The sequence below is a fragment of the Asterias amurensis genome, chromosome 8, assembly GCF_032118995.1.
Source record: "Asterias amurensis chromosome 8, ASM3211899v1".
In the NCBI taxonomy this organism is placed as follows: Eukaryota; Metazoa; Echinodermata; class Asteroidea; order Forcipulatida; family Asteriidae; genus Asterias; species Asterias amurensis.
The window spans coordinates 18,043,773-18,065,048 of NC_092655.1; the positions used below are offsets into that span (position 1 = coordinate 18,043,773).

The 21,276-nt window shown below is 38.7% G+C and overlaps 2 protein-coding genes across 3 annotated transcripts in view; one reads left to right on the plus strand and one right to left on the minus strand.

Annotated features, from left to right (window-relative positions):
- Positions 1-21,276, plus strand: part of LOC139940433 (uncharacterized) — a 102,188-nt gene that overhangs the window by 46,909 nt on the left and 34,003 nt on the right. The window lies entirely within an intron of this gene.
- Positions 4,250-20,169, minus strand: LOC139940729 (uncharacterized). 2 transcript variants are annotated; one of them, XM_071937096.1, is made up of 9 exons: positions 20,034-20,169; positions 13,269-15,838; positions 12,056-12,439; positions 10,634-10,801; positions 8,928-9,164; positions 8,034-8,150; positions 6,960-7,205; positions 5,707-5,889; positions 4,250-5,582 (listed from the first exon to the last, which is right to left on the minus strand). In XM_071937096.1, the coding sequence occupies exons 2-9, from the start codon at positions 15,219-15,221 to the stop codon at positions 5,391-5,393; spliced, it is 3,480 nt and encodes a 1,159-aa protein (XP_071793197.1). In that variant the 5' UTR covers positions 15,222-15,838; positions 20,034-20,169; the 3' UTR covers positions 4,250-5,390. The 2 variants fall into 2 exon arrangements, with proteins under 2 accessions (XP_071793197.1, XP_071793198.1); XM_071937097.1 differs by having other exon boundaries at positions 13,269-15,454; positions 20,034-20,160.

A 21,276-nucleotide genomic window follows, 5' to 3' on the forward strand; every position in this document is an offset into this window, starting at 1 on the left:
TTTAACAGAATACTTTTTCACTGGTGAGAACATACCCGAGTAATTCTCTTAGCAAACTCGGGTCTACTTTGAAAAAGTGATTCACGAAATGCTAGATTTGGAAACCCGGGTGGTTACCTACAGCTTCGTATAAACCACAGGTTAGTTTGGTGGTCTATATAAAAATGAATCAATTTAATCTTCCAAAGCAATTTCACCTCAGTGTTTAAAACGTTTGTACTCACCGTATCCACCCCGTCACCAGTAATATCTTGAATAGCTAGTACTGGATACAATGTACGTTAAAACAACTCTTCTAGATGCAATAGTTGACGTTCAGACGTCGTATAGGCAAAGCTATGTGTGGAATACACCTCAGCTTCCACTTAATATTATACGCCCGCCGCCCAACAAGAAAAACGCGCCGAGGATCACCTCGAAGTTTTTTGACTTCACACGTGCCACTCTACAAGCCTGGTACCAAGTGCCGCCACTGGACCCGATAGATAAACACTTTTGGGGGGTTGTTTTTGTTTTGTAAATAAAAAAGTGGGAGGAAAAAGGGGAAATCCCCAGCTTGATTGACAGATTAGAGTACCAACTCATTTCGAATACAAAAAGGGGCAAAGATTAACAGATTTGGTTTTGGAAATGGATCTACTCTGAAACCAACGTGTTTGTTTATTAAGTACTAAAAAATAAAAAAGTAGGGTTATCTCCAATGCATGCACTTTGGTCAAGTGTATTGTTTGTGTTGTTCTTGTCAGACGCAGCCATCAAACTAAAAACGAAATATGATGTAGGCTAAATAATGCATGACAACTAATAACTACCCCAATCCCCTACAGGTTATGTTAATGCGTTTAGTAGTAGTCCGTACACCCACATGATACGAACCCATTTTGAGTTCGGGTGTCATGGAGGTAAAATACAAAAAAATAACATGTTGGTCACCCCCACTGCAAGAAAACCAGAAAGACAACATGAAGGTTAGCTTCACACATTATTTTATACACATCAGTATGGTGAGACCTCTATATATTCGTTCTTAGGTTGACAAAATAATGTGCCTGAGGCATTTCAAGTTCCCAATAATGATTTAAACCTAAGGACAATTAATTTACCTAAGATTTAAAAGGTAACAATATTGAGGCCAAGTCAACACTTATTGCAAATCTGACAAACACAACATGTACATGAAATGTACACAACAAGGGAACGCCTCTTACAAAGAACTTTGAACGCAAAGCAGTTGAAGTTCGTGTCCCATACACAAAAAAACTATCCACAATTTCATGTGAACGACGATGCCTTTATTATAATAATATGAAACTCCTTCCATTTATAAAGAGGGCACTGTTCAATGTATGGTATTTCATTTTATATTTTATATTATTTTGTTTTTCCCTTTAAACAAACTAATTGTTGCCGTTGGTCTTTTATCAATTCGTCTTTAATCTTTCGTGTATTCGTTTTTGCCTTTTATAATTATAGGTCTATATTGTTTTGCTGATATTATATTAATATAGTTTTGCCCTAATATTGTAATTGATCATGTAGTCATAACAAACCCCTTTCTAATTCCCTGTGCTATTTTATTTGGTGCATTTTGCAGTCATTACACGAATACACAGGGCGAACCTGTTCTCAAACACAAGCGTAATATTGATTCTTTGTATGTCTATGACCTGTTGTTTTGCGTCCTATTTGAAGTGCAAATATTTAGTTTAATTAATTATTATTATTTTATTATGTTTTCCATTAATGTTGTTGCTCTAAGTGCTATCAGTGAGGGGTGTTAGTCCTTCAAGTGAAGATTGGTGGCTACGTTTGTAATTTTGGTGTTTCCTAGTCTGATATGGTTTAGGGTTGTTGAAGTTGGTTGTTATCCAACATCAGTTGCTTTTCTCACAGAATAGAAGGAGAATTTTAAATATCTCTATCATGTTTGGGGGTGAGTGTAACTGAATGATGATATTATCCGTATTGCTTCCAAAACAACAAACGTTCGTTCCCACTATTTGTTCTGCCTTTATTTTAAAACTAAACTGTTTGCCTGTATAAATAAATAATTAAAATCATATAAGAGTACAGATTGTCTTTAAAGGGAAGGTACACGTTTGGTAATTACTCAAAACAAATATTAACTTAAAAACTGACTTGGTGACGAGCATTGGAGAGCTGTTAATAGTATAAAACATTGTGGGAAACGACTCCCTCTGAAGTAGCATAGATTCTGAGAAAGAGGTAATTTCTCAATATATATTATTGAGAAATTACCTCTTTCTCAAAATCAATACACTACTTCTGGCCAGAAGTATTTTGTTCTTATCTGAAAGTACACACATTCGTCCAACAAGGGTGTTTTTTTTCTCTCATCATTTTCTCGCAACTTCGATGACCAATTTTTTAGCTCAAATTTTCACAGGCTTGTTATTTTATGCTTATGTTGGGATATACCAAGTGAGAAGACTGGTCTTTGACAATTACCAAACGTGTACCTTCCCTTTAAGTGAAGGTATACTGTGTAACCAGTCTAATTACAATTAAAGATGCTATGTCAGATTTTTGGCCGATTTGACCCCAACATTTAGATTTAAAATTCAATAGGTATTTTGATGGGGGTGGATAAAGTTACAAGCTTTCATTTGAGCCATTGCTCGAAAAAGTCCGCCAATTATTAGTGCAGTGAAATAAAGTGCTCAAAATATTAGTTTTTGTCGGGATCCCGACAATATATCACCTTACCAATTCTTATGTGTTTTTAAAGAAACGTTTCAAATTTGTGTCATGGTTCCTGACCATTAAAAGTAAAAGTTAAACTTATTTTCTTTAGAGCGGGTGATACTCTTTGAAATACCATTCACTCAAAAAAGAAATTATTTTTTAGTGTTTGGGGCCAAAAATCTGACATTAGCATCTTTAATGGCAACAATAACATACTTGAAGTACAGCAGCTTTCGATGGTAATAAATTAGTATTTTGAAAGATATTCCAAATCTGAAATGGAAAATGAGCTTAAAGATGGCTACACCAAACTAAACTTGTCATTGTAAACATTAATCACAAAATTGAATTAGGCAGCTTGGGCTCCATAGGCCTATGTGTTTTATAGTGATTGTGCAAAAGATAATAATCAGATATTTATTATTGGCAAGTCGTTACATTGTGTAGAACTTGTTGTTATTACTTCTTTCATGTGTTCCACTCCCTCTGTTTTGCGCTCTGTTCTTTGTAGGACATATAGCACCTTATAATTAATGATTTTTTTTAAAGTACTATATGATAAATAAGTACTGTAATTGTTTTAAAGTACTGTTATTTACTTATCATTGCTATAGCAAATAATGTTCAGGAAAATGGTCTCTAAAGTGTAGATTTGTGAATAGAATATACTCGCCTTCTGTAATCACGAATCTACACTTTGGCGTCTGTTAAGTCAGAGAATTAAAGGCAGTGGACACTATTGGTAATTACTCAAAATAATTATTAGCAGAAAACCTTACTTTGTAACGAGTAATGGGGAGAGGTTGGTGGTACAAAACATTGTGAGAAACAGCTCCCTCTGAAGTGGAGTAGTTTTCGAGAAAGAAGTAATTTTCTACGAATTTGATTTCGAGACCTCAAGTTTAGAATTTGAGGTCTCGAAATCAAGCATCTGAAAGCACACAACTTCGTGTGACAAGGGTGATTTTTTCTTTCATCTCGCAACTCCGACGACCAATCGAGCTCAAATTTTCACAGGATTGTTATTTTATGCATGCATATATTGAGATACAGCAAGTAAGAAGACTGGTCTTTGACAATTACCAATAGTGTCTACTGGCTTTAAACAAAACATGTAACAGTTTCAATTAATTTGAATGCTCAATAGTAACAACTTTAGTTAGCCTATCTAATTTTGTATACGTTGTCAAACGACGGTTGGTCACATCTTATAATTATTTTACAAAATATATATGGGCATTCTTTAGTGCTTGCAACATTATCGAGTACAACGTAAGTTTTGCTCAGCTAACAATAAATTATATTACTAAAGTGATTTTTTCAAAACTGGAAAATGTTTTAGTAAATTGAAAGATTACATATTTTCAGATAAATGTTTTGTTGCACTTCGTACTATCTTTCAGTTTGGAAAGACAGTAATTTTCAATCTGAACTATTTACTTAAGTTTGTAAGGAATCTGCACTCAACTGTAGATTATGTTACGAATCTACACTCGTACCGAATCTACAGTGAAGTGTAGATTCGTAAAAATAATCTACACTTTCAACAATAGAGTGACGTCACAGAAATAGTTTAACAACATGCGTAAATGATTACAAGGACATAAAAAGGCTTGCCCGTCGAAAAAAAGAGGGGATCGGGAGGGGAGGGTTAGCAATACGCTTTAAAAAAAAAAAAGCTTTTGTCACTAAAATATGTATTTTGGCGAGTAGAATATGAATAAACAATTTGTATTAACTAAGATTTAAAAAAATTGGTTTCCATGCTATTTACAAATTTGAAAATAAGCCCGACCCGAGAGGGCGCTGTTCGTGACGTCAATCGAGGCGCGATGAATCGCATGCAGTGCCAAGATAGTGACGCTTGGCGCAAGCTAAAAACATGCCCTCAAAGTTGAAACAATACCTGATTTTGTTCACGTTAGGCAAATGCTCCTTTAGGTTCGTTACGTCTTTCAAGTACCTTCTTCGACTTCCTCACTAGCTGGACAAATTGTTGGGATGGCGTCATGTTTAAGAAAAGAACTTTTCTCTTCATGTCAAAATGTGTAGTGTGTTCCGGATTCTCGAAGCACGGCGGCTCGAAGTGTTTGCTGCACAGCGCTGGAAAAGACTTGCAAACTGACCCATCTTTAGTTGTTTTGCTGCATCCAGCAGCAATACACCTGGTCGACATTGCCGGAAAAATGCAAGAAAATGCAAGCAAAAACCTTTTTCGAAACGTACAAACTCACGACTAGGACTTGAATGTACTTGCACTTACGTGTGTTTGATGTTAGATCGAGGCAAAGTCTTCCTCGATTGACGTCACAAAAGGGGTAGGCGGAGTCACCCCCAGACAACTTTATTTATTTTTGTAAACATATAAATCGTTAAAAACAACTACTCAAAAAATTATGTTATTGTTCAGAAACATATACTCTGATGTATACAGTGCTAACACACATTGTTGTAGGGTTAAACCAACATTACTATTCTTTATCCCCGGATAAAATAACAAGAGGATTCGAACTGCATCTAGCTACAGGGAAATCTCGGTGGCCTAGTTGATTAGAAACTGATACTGTTGAGGGTTCGAATCCCACCGAGTAATATTATGACTGGGTTTTTTTCATCACAGAACTCGGATAAATTAATTCAACAAATTAATTATGGTTCGACTTCAACAAGGACACCAGCAACAACTACAGCTTCTCAACTTCTGCAGCGGTTTTCTCAACATGGTCCACACACCATCGTGTTAGATCAACTACCGGAACATGTTTATCGAGTGTTTTAATGTGAACACTGTTTGGAATGTTTCCAGTTTTACACATGTCGATGAAAACTCGCAGTGCGATGAAATTATAGTTGTCGTCATTGTAGCAGGGTTGTACCTTAAGAACAAACGAAGGAATGAAACAATAGGTCCATTACCAATCTCAGTATGATTTTTCATTTCGAAAAGTTACCTTTTTTTTCTTTATTTTACTTCGGGAATTTAGTGACTCGTTTAATTACCTTAAGTATGGTATCCAGTAACGGCTTGACAGATGAGGTTATTTGCATTTGTTTGAGACCTTTCACGATCCGGTTCTTGACTTTTCCTCTCCAGTGATCATACCCATCAGCTTTATCCAGCCTTTGATGGCTAGGACGTTCGTCCTCAAAAGGAAACTTTACCACATTACCAGCACTTTCATCCTTAAAATAGAGATTAAACTGATCATAGTTAAATCAAAAAATTTAACTAACTTGGGTCTGCTTGACGTTGTCCTCTGTTCCCAATCATTGAACACGCTAACACACCACGTAAAACTATTGGGACTCCGATACATAAGCACTAGTCGGGATTTTACGCATTTGACAAGGTTAATTCAACAGGCATTGGAAACTATTGGTAATCTCAAAATGTTAGCATAAACCTCTACTCGGTAACGATTAACAGAGAGATACTGATAGTATAACACATTGTGAGAAACGATTCCCTCTGGGGTAAATTGGGGAGGTAGTGCTTTCTGCTCTACCGGCCATGCTTCAGACTGATGATACCCAAGCCTACATCCGTAAGGACGGTAAAAGGGGGTAAACCCTGGGTCAGCCCTAGGAGTAGGTGGCAATGGCCTATGGACAAAAATAAATGTAGCCCACACTTTGAAGTGGCCTTCAGGCCTTGTGTGTCTGGCGACTTGCATAAAAAAGGGAAAAAACGTAGTTTTTCGAAAACAAGAGTATTTTCTCACTAAAATATTCGTGGACTTCAGGCCTAGTGCATTGTATTGGCATCTGAAATCATACAAATTTGTGCAACAAGGGTGTTTTTTCTTTTATTACTCTTTTGCAACTTCGATGACCAATATTGAGCTCAAACTTTCACAGATATATTATTTTATGCATAGTTGGGATACACCAAGTGAGAATACTGGCCTTAGACAGTTACCAAAGGTGCACAGAGCCTTTATATTCAAGACGTCGCAAAAATATTCGCGATTTGTCGTGAATAAATTCACGACAATATTCACGACGTCGCAAAAATATTCACGACTGGTTGTGTCCCTTCAGGGCCATCATACTTTAGCGAGTGAATGCCACACAGTTTCCCCAACCCTTAGTAGTTAGTTAGAAATTACCAGAGAAACCATTGGCTATTTTAAGCTAATAAACTATTATTGTTCCGGCTATAAATCGCGAAAGGAGTGTCAAGTCTGACAGACATGGCTTGTTATATTATAAATATTATTATAGAGTGACAAATAAAAGCCCTTCCCGTTTACCTGCGTCTTCTTTAACAACACTGCATCTAAGAGTTGGTCTGCCTCTTCGCACGCGTCTCTGCATTTCTTAAGAACATCTTCCGAATTTCGGTCAGCGGTCCGCAATAGGGCTAATTCTACTTCAAAATGTAATCTCCGTAGATTCTTACTTGGGTCCCAAGATCCTTCGGTCATCTTGGTAAGTTCAACCTCCAAGTCACCAGTTGGACCAGAGTGTTCCCAGATTTGTTTAATTAGTGCCAACATCTGTTGGAATATAGAAACATCTGTATCAATAAAAACACATTCTGAATACAAAGCTGTATTGTGGACTGGCCCCAGTAGATGAGTATAAAGGAAAGTTTTCAACGTTTAAAAAAGGCGTAATAAACTATTTAAGATTTAAGTTATTTTTTATTATTTTTAATTTGTTTTCTTTGTAGTAGGGACCCTATTATTTACTAAGATGTATTAAATAATTGATGTGTTTATGTGTTATTTGATTATTTATTTGCCATTCGTTGCGGGAAGATTACAATGGGCCGACTTGTTTTTGTGAAAAACTCTAGCATTGCAAACGTTTTACTTATTTTGCGTAGTTACCAATAATTATTCCCGACCCCAGTCAAAAAACAAACATGCATAATTAGTACTCAGTTGGGATTCAAAGCCACGGCATTTGCCATCGTGGGTTCGGTTGTAACCATGCCGCGCATTTTTTTTTTTTTTTTTTTTTTTTTTAACGGACTCGGAATAGTACTAAGCATCAATGTTGTACACACATCATTGTGAAAATTACAATGAGGGACTTTTGAACACTAGGTGGCAGCAGACTTACCAGGTCAATTTCCATTGTTTACGTAGTTCTGAACGTGCGCGCATGACCGAGAACAATGGATTTTACCTAGTAAGTCTGCTGCCACCAAGCGTCCAAAAAGTCTCCCATTGTCTGTGGCTCGGACATAAATACTTTGATGGATCCTTACGCCCCCTTCCGGGGCAAAATATACGGGATTCTGTCTTTAGTGATCCTGGCCATAAATATTCGCGTATAAATTATGTAAATGCATGATCTCCTTTGCAACTGGGATTTACCTCAATAATCTCCCAGGTACTACCGATCCTGATAACTAAGTCTGGACGATCCGATAAGATATACCAAAGCTGGTCTGCCTTTTCACACATCTCATGCATGTCCTGTCTTGGAGACCTCTAGATAACAATAACACAGCAAAAGTAGGTGTATTTATAATATATGACCAATCGGCCGATTAAAGCCCGTTTCATACTTCCTGCGAATGCCAATGCGCCACGGCCCGGTTTTCGCAGCGGATGTTTTGCAGGAGTTGCCCGGTGTTCAACTCGCTCGTGTGAATTATTCGGTGCGAATTAAATTGCGACGACTAAATTCGTATCGCATTAGCAATCGTAGGTAGTATGAATCGGACTAGAAGAAGGGTATAGACGATGTGGCCTCTGACGTCACACGAAAACCATAACATGATTCGTGCGCATACCGCCGGGCAAAACCTTTGTGTTTTGGCAGCCAGCTAGAAAGTGTGTGCGATCTTACCATGACTACGTGTCTTTTTGCCCGGCGAAACATGACGTATACAGTGTTTTTTCAACAGAGGGCGGTTTGAATGTAAACATAGGTCACATCGTCTATTATCTTTTTACCCTCGGAGCAGCCGAGGGGCCCGGTGGAAGGACCACCTTCAATTTTGCTGCAAGATATTCCACAATAAAGAGTAGAACAATTATTTCGCATCGACTAAGACTTCACCACATGCGCAGTTGAGTACAGTTCACCCTGGTTCCTGAAGCAGTTGCAATCGCAAAGATTTATTGACAGGTATCTGTCAATGTTTTGTTTTTAAAAATCGAATAAGGTTTTATATCTGTAATACAATCTGCCTTCTGATCGTGCCCATTTCATGGTCCAGCAATAGAGTTCCGCTATTTTATACTTTTGTTTCAAGAAGTTACCTCAAAATCTGTTACGAGCTTTTTCATCGTTTTACGCAATTCAGATGAATCTTTCATCGCGTCAAAGAAAAAATTGCAGATGTCTTCAACTGTATCCGTGCACTGGCGGGTCATTGGCACAGCATAGCGTTCGATACCAGGGAAGCCAGACAGCTCTATTCCTTTGTGTTTAATGTGGATAACCAAGCTCCAAAACTGTTCAAGGAAGTTGCATTTAGTGTTGTATCCAGGTTGAACCTAAACATTTCAAAACATGAAAATGAATGGATTTATAAATACAAACGTCGTGTAAGGCATACAAGGCCAACATTAAAGGGTATTTTTTATGTACTTTTTCCTAACAAAAAACACAATGTCCACAGATACATTAAACTTACACAGTTTGAAGATTATGAAAGTAGAAAGCTTCCCTTGAAATTTTACTTACTGAGTTGATGTAGTTATTTTGAGAAATGAGTAAAAGTAATAATTATCGTCTCAGTTTTAACATGTAAAAACGTATTAACCAGTTATGCTATACTTTAACTGGTTAAGGGGATTTTAACATGCTACAATAATTTTGGTCTCAGGAGACCAAAATTATTTTGTGACTTGTTTTACTCATTTATCAAAAACTACACAACCTTAGTTAATAATATTTCAAGGGAAGCTTTCCCCTATCATTATCTTCAAACCCTGTGAGTTTAATGTAAATCTGTGGACATTTTGAAAAAGTACCCGAATCCTTTAAATGCCAAATAGAGATGTATTATTATTTTCAATATTCTAACAAACGTACTGACGATGAGGTCACTATGAGCATGATTCCCTGTTGGACTCCAAATAATGTGTTCAAGGAATAATAACAATAATTATTATAATAATAGTAATAAACCGTATTTTGTATAGTGCATACCACTGTTAAGTCCCCCAAAAAATTGCGCTGGAAACGAAAACAAGATAGGGGTCTCCAAGAGAATGTCTTTGGCCCAATGACCAGGGCACCGATGTAAAGCGCATACTTGATGTAGTTATTGTAAAATGCGCTAACAAAGAGTTGGTTATTATGCTCGTTGATATTATTATTAATTTTGTTTTGGTTTTACCCATACACCGATTTAAATTTTCCGATATCTATGAAAAAAAGGGCCACAGGCATAATGACTCGGGTGGGATTCAAACCCACGGCCTTGGGGGTTCTAGAACAACGTGTCTTCCCAACCGATATTGCCTGGTAGACTGGCAGATCTAAAAGATGTTAGATTTGTATCGGCGGTAAAGACGATGTGACCTGTGACATCACATGTTTACAAAAGAGCCACAGAGCCTGGACTTGCTGCAGGCAGGATTTGTACACGGCCTAATGGAAGGAATCATAAAATATTATATTTTATGGAGATTGCACTGTCTAATTCTTATCAACTTTTGATATGATGAAAGGGGGCACATCTCAAAACTTGTCCAGCTTGTAGGTTGTACTTTCATAATTCTTTGATTTGTGTGGAAATTGTGACACAAAATGTCAACTTTGACATAGGACCTGTGTAGTATTGTGCCTGCCAGAATACTGAAAGAATGTACAAGGTCACACTTATTGTAAACAAAGTTCACATGGTCTATAGAATACTAATTTTGGTTTTACCCGAACACCGATGTGTATGGAGAAAACCAAAACTATAGTATGCTTTATCCCCGATGCCAATTTTTTTTTATTACGACTATCTTACCCCGAGAAGTTGTTTGTAAAGCTTCGGGTAATGACATTTGAAATCGATCTCGAATAAGGATTTCAATTTATCTTGGAGTTGTTGTTCTACCAGTACAGGATCCTGCTCCCCCAGAACAATTGGAAAATACTGGTGTTTCTTTGCACCTTTGACCTTGAGTTTATCTTTCTGTAAAGAAAAATGCAATAGAGAAAACAAAAATTATGTTAATGATTTGGGGGTTCCAAAGATTCAAGACAAATAGTTCAAACCATAAAAATAAAGTAAATTACTTGGGTCGCAACATCCCAGTGCAACTACCCTATTGAACTCTTTCACGAACATTGTTTAGGTATCTAAATAATTGTCGGCTCAATGCACATGCTTGCTCAGGGAAGGAGCCAACCTTACAAGCTTTGCTTCTTTATGAGTCCTTCCACAGTTTCATGAATGTCCATGCTTATTATTCATTCATAAATACCTCAGACAGTTTCACTATTCCTATTGGTGGAGAGCGCGTCACGTGGGTGTGTATAAACCTTTGTTTATGACCAATAAAAAGTGTTGAAACATGGGTGTGACACGCGAGCTTGCACCTGTGATTATAAGACAGTTTCAGAGCAACGGCCGTGAGACAGTGTTGTGCCACATCACGCGATACGCGCGACGCGCACAGCATTCCCTTATAAGGAGTTGTTTACCCGAGGGCGGCGGTGGGCCTTACCATTTCATAGCTGGAGGGGTGTTATGTTTAAAGAAGTCATTGAACAATTATAATTTTTGCATTTATTTTACTTTTTGACCCAAAGTGTTGATGTTTTTTTTTACCGAAAAGGTATTTATGAATGGGAATCAAAGTGTGTTGAATCGGTTTTCAACTAGTAGTTTAAACCCGCCGAGGCCTGGTTCTTGATAGGTTACCTCGACTTCGTCTCGGTAAAATTATCAAGAACCAGGCCTCGTTGGGATTAAACCACTAGTTGAAAACCTCTTCACCACACATTGATTCCCTTATTTAATCAATCTTAATATCAAACAACTATTTATCTCTTAACGTCTATCTTACATCGCATTTGATTTGATTTTGATTGTAATTTTGATACTGTGTGTAATTAAACTCATTGTGTGCAGGTCCAATAACTGTTTGTTTTTTATATGTATAAATAAGAAGGTCCGGTTTGGATCGAAAGCTAAGGTCATCTACCTTCTTCAGAGGTATACACAACAAACAACATTTGTAGAGGACAAAAGATGTTTAGTATGAAATGATGGACTACTGGACCACAACAGTGGTGCGTTGTATGTATAACAATGCAGAAAAATTAATATGATATACTGAAAAGATTCATTTTACAAATCAAATGATTTACAGTGAAATATTGACAATATTGGCTTATTGATGTTTTTGTGTGATAAAGTGCTTTAAAAGTTGAAGGTACAAACCTCAATTATCAAGGCAATAATATGGTCAAGTAGAGGGCGCAGTTTCTCACAGCAATCGATGGCAGCGTAAGTAGTGTCAATGCCAACGACTTCAGTTTGACCTTCTTCACGTCCATCCAGCTCAAGCCCGCCTTCGCTGTTCTTGTACCTTTCTTCTATAACTTGTTTCTCCATATCAAAATGTGCTTTCCACGCTTGTCTGAAAAATCCGTCTTTCCGCAAGGTGTTATCAATATCTCTCTGTATCGTCTTACAATTTAAAGCTGAGAAGTCATCGTCGACTGATGAACTGTTCGAACCGTCCTTAAAGGAGCGTGGATGTATCTCTCGATGCACGCAATCATTAAAAGGTTGGGAACAGCAGACATATATCTCTGCTAGAATCTGTAAAGGTTTCAACCAAACTATTTTGCTAACCTTTATTTTTCAGGCGAGATTTGTTAAGCTTGGTTTCAGAATTCCCGGTCCTAATTATAGCTCTGAAGCTTGTAAATAACTGTAGAATTTTGTTTGTAAAAGTGCTTTGAAAAACAGTCCTGATCAATCACTGGCCGATAGACCCATAATTTAATGATGTTATCTCGCGGCCACCTTTGGTGTAAAAAGATGATGGAACGTCGGAAATTCACCAGGTTCAGCACGCAGCCGAAGGAAGGATTGTCCAATGGGCGAGGGTGCCCTTTACACTTAAAGCCAGTGGACACTATTGGTAATTGTCAAAGACCAGTCTTCTCACTTCTCAACATATGCATAAAATAACAAACCTGTGAAAATTTGAGCTCGATTGGTCGTCGGAGTTGCGAGATAACTATGAAAGAAAAAAACACCCTTGTCACACGAAGTTGTGTGCTTTCAGATGCTTGATTTCGGGACCTCAAATTCTAAACTTGAGGTCTCGAAATCAAATCCGTGGAAAATTACTTGTTTCTCGAAAACTACTCCACTTCAGAGGGAGCTGTTTCTCACACTCCCCATTACTCATAACCAAGTAAGGTTTTATGCTAATAATTATTTTGGGTAATTACCAATAGTGTCCACTGCCTTTCAGTCATAATGACACATTATGTTCGAAGTAAAAATACAAATACTTTGTTGATATCATCGACTATCTTTGTTAACTAAACAACGTTTGTAATGTAATCAAAGATATTGTACTTTAACAAGAAGGTTGCTTATTTCACCGGGTATATGGTGTAAACTTCACGGTTCTTACCTGGATAAACTTGGATCTAGAGATGATCTCGACGTACCCTTCGTGGTGAAGTCGTAAAATCTCAAGACAGGCGACGAGACTTCCGCACCTAACGGCTTCGCGGTATGCTTGGATGCACTTGGATTCTTGTGCTTGTCCAATCGGTGACTTGCACAGCTGTAGGTGTGCCGTAGCAAGAGCAATGTCCGCCAACAACTTGCGACCGGTTGCCTGCTTAAGACCAAGCTTTGTTGAAAGCTTTGAGTTATCGCGAGCCATTGTGTAGCACTCGTCCGCTTTTTCCAGTTGACCCACAGACTCGACGTTGACCAATCGACCCGTAGACCGCTTGCATTGGCCGCCATTGCTGATGTCTAGAAATGTGCACGCGAGTACGCGTTTAGCACAACTCTTAGCAGATGATGAGAGGTCTTCCTTTGACCTCAGTTTGGGCGCTGTTTGGGCTAAAGCAGATGCTTCCTTTTCACGCCCCCATTTGAAGTAAACCTTTGCAAGGTAGAACGGAACCCTTTGGTTGGATTGAGTATTGAGCCTCTCAAACAATTCTACAGCTTTTTCAAATTCAAAGTGCTGAAAGTACAGGATACCTTGACTAAAATCGTCTGGATCTTTCTTATAATGTTCTGAGAGTATTTTGTATGCCTCTTCTTTGTCTGTCTTTATCCTTCGTTTAACTTCCCATCTACCGGTTTTCACGTCTATGTTTTCGAACGATGAAGAAAATTCCATCACTTTGATCCATATGCCTAATCTTTTAGGCGATGAAATTTTGGTGAGAAATCGGGCGTAGTCAACGTGCAAGGAGAATACTAACTCAATGGACAACTTCTCAGATTGCAAAAGTAGGTCCTCGTATAGCTTTTGAGCTCCAATTATGTCTCCACGTTTCGATAGGACAATGGCCTTTTTCGTTGCTGCGACTAGATGCTTGCTGTCAATCTGTAGACATATATCCAACTCTCTCAAAGTATATCTTGTCCACATGTCCTTTTCTTGTTTCGGTATGCGGAACCAATTGGCCTTTGAGTTGAAACACAAAGCCAACTGATGGTGAGTCTCGGCAACATCCAAGCATGGTTCAGATGCAATGACGGTAAGTAACAAATCAATAGCTTTCTTCACATTAGCGTGTCTATAAAACCGAACCAAATTATGAAAGACTGCTATCACTTTAGGTGCTTTTTTAAATGCTTCCTCTAAATAAGCACGTGCATCTTCTTTATTTGTACTTCCACGCCGACTCAAATTTTGTCCGAGGAATGATCTTCCAAGTTGGTATTCATCGTTTATGTCCATAAGTCGTTCGCAGTATGTCTTCTCAATATCCATGAGTTCCTTACCATCTGACTCCAAATCGTCGTAATGGTCACCAACATGCCTTTCAAATCGAACCTTCCTCCCTACCATTAGTAAGGCTCCAAACAGAAAACCTGGGTTGGTTGGAAAGTATTTGTGAGCCGCTTTGAAAAGCAGGATGGCATCATCCCTCACATCGGGCCCAAGTCGGGTTAACGCCGCTGCTTTAACTGCACCGATGACATGACGGTCCTTTTCATTCAGTTCCAATTCTTGCAATTTGCAAAGCAAATCTTCCACTTGTGTGTCATTTTGAGATTTATATTCAATGTGTAGGCGATTTAGAAGTGCCACACTTCTATAGCCGTTTTGTAATTGTGATGGCGTGTGTGTTGCAATGTGGTCATCCGCTCGATCAAGAAACTCCCGTGCTTTGCTTACATTCCTGTAATGTCGGTGATCTGACACTTCCAAAAATGCCCGGAAGAGAAGTTTTTCCACGAATAGTAGGTTTTTGGTCTCTACTAAGTCGTAATCTAGTTTACAGACAATGTTATCGTAGTTAATAAAAACACGGGCTGAGAGATCCCATGTAAAATGGCAAGGTCTGTCTCTCCACAAAGAATCTGTTTTAAGTACATCCTTTGACGTTGCCATGGTTAATCATTTAAACCGTTTTGCCGTCGTCGTTGACCTTACAAGAGAGTATTCCGCGCAACTACGCCAAAGTGCCAAAGGTCGAGTTTGCGACAAGCGGTGCGTTCCACTTCACATGTTGGCAACAATTAAAGGTGGAACGATTTTGGCATTGCCAACGTTGGCGATCTTGTCAAGAAAATAACTAAAGTGTGTTTTCTGTGGTTGATAGCGCAGTAAGGTACCTACAATACCTACAATACAGAAAGAAAAAAAATGAAAGAACCTTACAACAAAATACGAGTGTTGTCGGCATCTTCTATACAGAGCGCAATATTGACACCACGAGGTGCGCAACCAATCATTTCAAAGATAAAAAACGTTTTCGCGAACGGTTGCGATAAGTTTCTGCAAGTGGAACGCACACCTGGGCGCGGCCAGCAGAACGAGGATTTAACTAGCACCTAACTTGCAAACAAATCTGGATCAAGACCCTATAATAGAGTACTGTCACTGTGAAGTTAAAAGCAAGTCGTCCTTGAAGTCGTCCATGTACGGAGGTGGTTCAACCTGACTCGTCGACAGTTGGGATTCATTCAAAGTTGTTCACACCTCCCCGTTCTATTTTCACTTTAAACCTGCAGAAAAGGATTTTCAGAATAAACTCAAAACTCTGAGTTATACACATTTTTAAGTCACATAACTTTATATATTGAAATATCAATTCCAATGTTTGGGGGTAATTAGAACCGTGGACCACACGGAGACTTGAAACAAAAGAAAACATAAACCAAATGACAACATAATTATAATGTCATTCATTAGAAATGTGATTTCGAGGAGTAGTATTCGATCGGACGAAACTTCGTTAAAAATAAAGCTCAAAATAGTGTTGCTCCCACTAAACACATTTCATTCCCTTTGGACAATAATTGCCCCTCAAAAATACTTCGTGACCACGTGCAGTGTTGATTTGTTGAACTCGAAACTATGTAACTGCTACATCTAGCCTCTGCAAGTAATGTCATTTATCGCAGTTTACGCCAATAATGTTCAAGGAGCATTAGTCCGTTCGTTCTTGTCCCCGTTTATTGTCTGTCCCCGGGCATCCCTACATAAGCCTCGGCTTCCAGATGATGCCTCAATACTCTATTTATTTATTTTTTTGTCACCCTCATTAAACAGATTTGTTTATTGGTTATTCCTTAAAAACATTGTTTGTACTCAGTTTGAATGAATGAATATCAGTTTGAATGAATGAACGAATGAATGAATAGTGTGGCGTGTCAGACATCGAGCCCGACTCAGACTAGCAGCAAAGCGACAACTTGGGTCGATTGAGTGAGTGAGTAGATGGGTCAGGTCATGTTTGTTATAAAGCCAATGCACAAACGTTTCCAATAAACAGCGCCCTCGATTACCCTGACAAGAAAATATATTTAACAATAATAATTATTATAACAATAATAATAATAATATCGAAGTCTTATATAGCGCACGTATCTACCAAACAAGGTACTCAAGGCGCTGAGTATATACAAACTTTCAGAAAGATAGCTAATTGCAGTGATTAATTTTTAGGCCCAATTATTTAGCACCTAATAAGGGTGTTTACAAGGTGCTACGGCGCATACAGCAGCCACATCACAGCCAGGAACACAGGTGTGGCGGTTTCAACTTTCCGCTGTGTTCAGTTTTCCGAATGACCAAAATACGGTAGCATTACATCATGCGATGCCTGCGCACAGCAAGCGAAAGTAGTCCATTTTTAGTGCCGTATATGTCCGACTATACGTCACCCGGAAAACTGAACTCGGCGGAAGACTGAAACCGCCACACCAGGGCGAACCCCTACTCTTTTCGAAGAAGGCACTAGGTTCTTTTACATGCGTTACACAACACATTGGACCAACGGATTTACGTCCCATCCAAAGGACGAAGCAATGGTTGGTGTCTTGGTTAAGGACACAAGTGTCACGGCTGGGGGTTCGAACCCACACTCTGCTAATCAGAAACACCAGAGTTTGAATTCGGTGCTCTTAACCGCTCGGCCACGACACTTCCACATTTATACACATAATATGAAAATAAAATCACTATTCACTTTTCAGTTAAGTTAATAACCAAAATAGATAAGTCGGGCAGTTTTTATACTACTGGAATCATAGCCTTGACTCAAGGCTGTTGGCGTAGTGTGCCCCGGCCCGGCCCGGCCCGGCGCGGCACAATTCGGCAGTCTGCACGCTGTACATACACGAACAACGTACATGTATACAGTACATTGTACAGTAAATTGTACAGCGAGAACAGTATAGCGAAGTCGTGAGTACGGTCGTGTCTTTCTGCTTTCAACCTCGCACACGTGGCTCAAACAACAGCCTTGATGGGTCTGTAACAGCTTTATCGGAATTCCGATAAAAGGGCGTGCATGATCTGGGCATGTCATTCTAAACACTGGCCAATCACAGGCGCGATTGAGAATGACGTATTACTGCTAGCAATCATGCCACGTCCGTGTACGTGCTTGGTTGTGTAGTTTCCCATTGACTTGTGTATGGTTGTGTAGTTTCCCGTTGACTTGTGTATGGTTGTATAATTTCCCATTGACTGGCGTATGGTTGTGTCAATTCCCATTGACTTGTGTATGGTTGTGTAGTTTCCCATTGACTTGTGTATGGTTGTGTAGTTTCCCATTGACTTGTGTATGGTTGTGTAGTTTCCCATTGACTTGTGTATGGTTGTGTAGTTTCCCATTGACTTGTGTATGGTTGTATAGTTTCCCATTGACCGGTGTATGGTTGTGTCAATTCCCATTGATATAATATGGTAATGTGTATGTACAGTAGGTATAGGTGTGTACATACGCTGTACACGTATTATATGCACTGTGTTGTGTATGGGGGTGCGCTGGTGGATTTCAGTGATTGGGACTGGGATTTTGCGGGTCGCGGCTGGCTGTAGCGCCTTGATCAAGGCTACTGGAATCAGGAATAAGCTAAGAATGTAGATCATTGCAGGCCTGGAATTACAATTTTTTTAGGGCAAGGCCACTTTGGCCTTGGAGCAGGCCAGATTTTGAAAGGCACCAAGGCCAGTAGAAAGGGCACCAAGGCCAAAACAGTGAAAGTAAAAAAGACATCAAGGCCAAAAAAAAATTGACCAGGGGGACCCCTACGGGTGGTAAACCCAATTAAACAGTTCACATGAATAAGGATATTGATAATCAAATCTCAATAAGGATATTGATAAATCATATCTTATTTATGAGCAAACTGTACCATTTTAATTTTAAAACAATATTTGTATTATTTAAAAATATAAAAATACTAACCCCCCCCCCCAAAAAAAAAAAAAAAAAAAATTCTTACTTGTCCCCAAAAAGAAGTCACGTTTCTTGCATTTTGCAGCAGAGCTTTCGTACTCATCCCTTTCAGAACGCTTCAAACGCTCTTTTCGCGGCATTATTCTATTATGAAGTTTTATCGTTGACCTGAAAAGTTTTTGCAAGCGATAGTAACTAAAAAGGTTTTTTCAGATCACGCGGCGGTGTAACAATGCCACCAGCAGAGGGCGGTCGAAAAACAACAGCGCCCGCTGTCGTTCAATGATTCATGAAATAGACGGGTCCCCTGTGAAAATGGGACGTCAGATGTTCGGGCCAATCGCATGTACATGTGTACGTGTTTGCAACGGATGTCACGATGGGCGACTCGTTGTTTGTACGATGATGACTCTTGACCTGATTGCGTTGGATTACATTTGTTTACACTTCACAAGCGAAGTTTTGTTGGACGAAGATTAAAAACGTAAATATTTGGGTTTTTTAAATGAAAATAAAGGCACTACGGCCCTTTTTTTAAAGAAGAAAAAAAAGGGTACGACGGCCAAAAGGAAAAAAGGGCACGGCAATTATGGCCGTGAAAAGCGGAAATTTTTGAAGGGCATCACGGCCAGTTGGAAGGGCATCGACGGCCATGGCCGTCGTGGCCGCCGTGTAATTCCAGGCCTGAATCATTGGATTCGTTTTTCGAATCCAAGAATAAAGTAGATGCTACTTACACATTATCATAGTTACGTTTAACTATTTATCTATGAGCTTCTTCACCCCAGTATATATTTTTCATAAGAAAGGTTTACAGCGTGCAGGGGCCCTTTAAATATGCGTGACAATGGTGACTGCGCGTTCGTTGGTTTTCGTTAGTTCGAATGCGGAAGTTGTTGCTGCTTTTCACAATAATTTTTAGCCTTGTAATAGTCAACTCGACCTACATAATAAAACTCCGTAGAAATTGTCCACTATTATAATGGTATATATGTTCAACCAACCAATCAATCAGCACTCTATTTCCATTCAATCGAACAATAATAAATACATGGGTATCCCACACACACAAAAAAACATCTGTCGCCCAACCATCGGTGTGATTGAAGCACTTGAAATTGCATTTTGCACATCTAGAGATGGGAACGAATTGATACAATAATAAAGTGACAGACAAAATAAAAATTTAAAAATTTTGATGAACAGTTCGATGTTGTGAACAAAAACCCCGCTTATTTCCCATACTTGGGTTTGCATTCAACCTACAGGCCTATATACAACTTACAGTATCCGTTTCAAATAATATAAAAGCGTGTACAATTGCATTGAAATGACGTCCATTTGACCAAGCTGTCCTCACCCCGACCCTGTAAACTATTATAACAAAATAATAATACATTTTGACAAGATTAACAATTTTTGTAGGTTTCTAAAAAAAAAAAAAATTACAACCGCGAAAATGTTTTTCTGTTGTATTGTTACTTTTTCTTGATTACTTAGGGCCTACTCACCGTAAGCAAACAGCCAACCTCTTGAATCGTAGTTGGTGCATCAACCAATGTCCTTAATAAGCAGCTGTTAGTAAAAACAAAACCTTTCTTACTCGAGCCACTTTCACGCCATGAAGACACAATTCCCAACGCTATGATTTGCTGCTGGGAATGCCCCTTACCCTGCTGATTATGACATCACATGCATAATGCATAAACTTAGTTATTGCAATTGTAGGGGATTCCCCGTTTGTGAATAAGTACAAATCATGTATTGTCAGACAATTCTTGCGCGAAAGAATTAATCCCTTTTGGTTCGCTTTTGGGCAATCCCTGCTGGGCTTCTGTTTGTTCTTTAAATTTTGGTCTGTCTCTAATGTTTTCGTAATGTTTTTATACATTTAAAACTATTTGTTGCTGCAGTGTGTGTGTGTGTGTCTGTTTTTGATGTTTTTAAAGCCTAATGATTTGTTTTTGCTGACCCAATACCAATACTGATGGGAGTGCATGCCAATTAAATCGTCGTCTGTGTGGCTGATGCCGACCAAAAATAATTCTGGTCTCATACTTGAAAATCCTGATTTTTTTTCTCCCCCGTAAGTGTGGTGTCAACCCCATAACATAAAATTATTATTTTGTTGAATGTCGGAACGAATCAGTTTACGATAGGTTGGACTATTGGATACTTCTCAAAATAATTATTGGTTTGTACCTAAGCCTATGTACGTCTTTAATAGTTCTGCTGCATATTAGTGTTAGCATTAGTTTATGCTGATATTGAGGCATCGTGAAAAGCAAGTATCGCAGATCGTCATGGGGACTTTTGCTGGCTTCCCGCGTTTTATTCCACTGCATTTTGGGGTGTGGTAAGCTTTCGCATACTTTAGGGCCCATACTTCTATTGTGTTAGGTCTTTTGTGACCGTCAATAATTTTTTTTTTTTTAATACCAGTAAAACAATTAATTTTGTGCACTGACCGACAGTAGGTCGTGCATTATCTGTTTAAAACGTATCCATCACTCAACAAAAACATGAGTCCACCAATAATGTTCTCTCTTTCGCCCTTTTCAATTTTATTGAGTCGCTTTGCTAACTATGTCAAGGCTTTTGCACCTACTATAGACTTAATACAAATTGGCTAGAACGGTTTTGGAGGAAATGATTTAGTTTGAAGGGTTTCTTCACCGTCATTGATGCCACAGCCGTGATCCTATTGACATAACTACTGATGCAGGATCGGTTGCGTAAAATTTCAGAAGCCTC

What these genes read in the sequence shown, in the direction of transcription:
- LOC139940729 (XM_071937096.1), bottom strand. Translation starts at nt 15,221, where the DNA reads ATGGCAACGTCAAAGGATGTACTTAAAACAGATTCTTTGTGGAGAGAC. An exon ending in CTAGATCCAAGTTTATCCAG is followed by an intron (nt 12,440 to 13,268) that starts GTAAGAACCGTG and finishes AAACCTTTACAG; the next exon opens with ATTCTAGCAGAGATATATGT. An exon ending in GTACCTGGGAGATTATTGAG is followed by an intron (nt 7,206 to 8,033) that starts GTAAATCCCAGT and finishes ATATTCCAACAG; the next exon opens with ATGTTGGCACTAATTAAACA.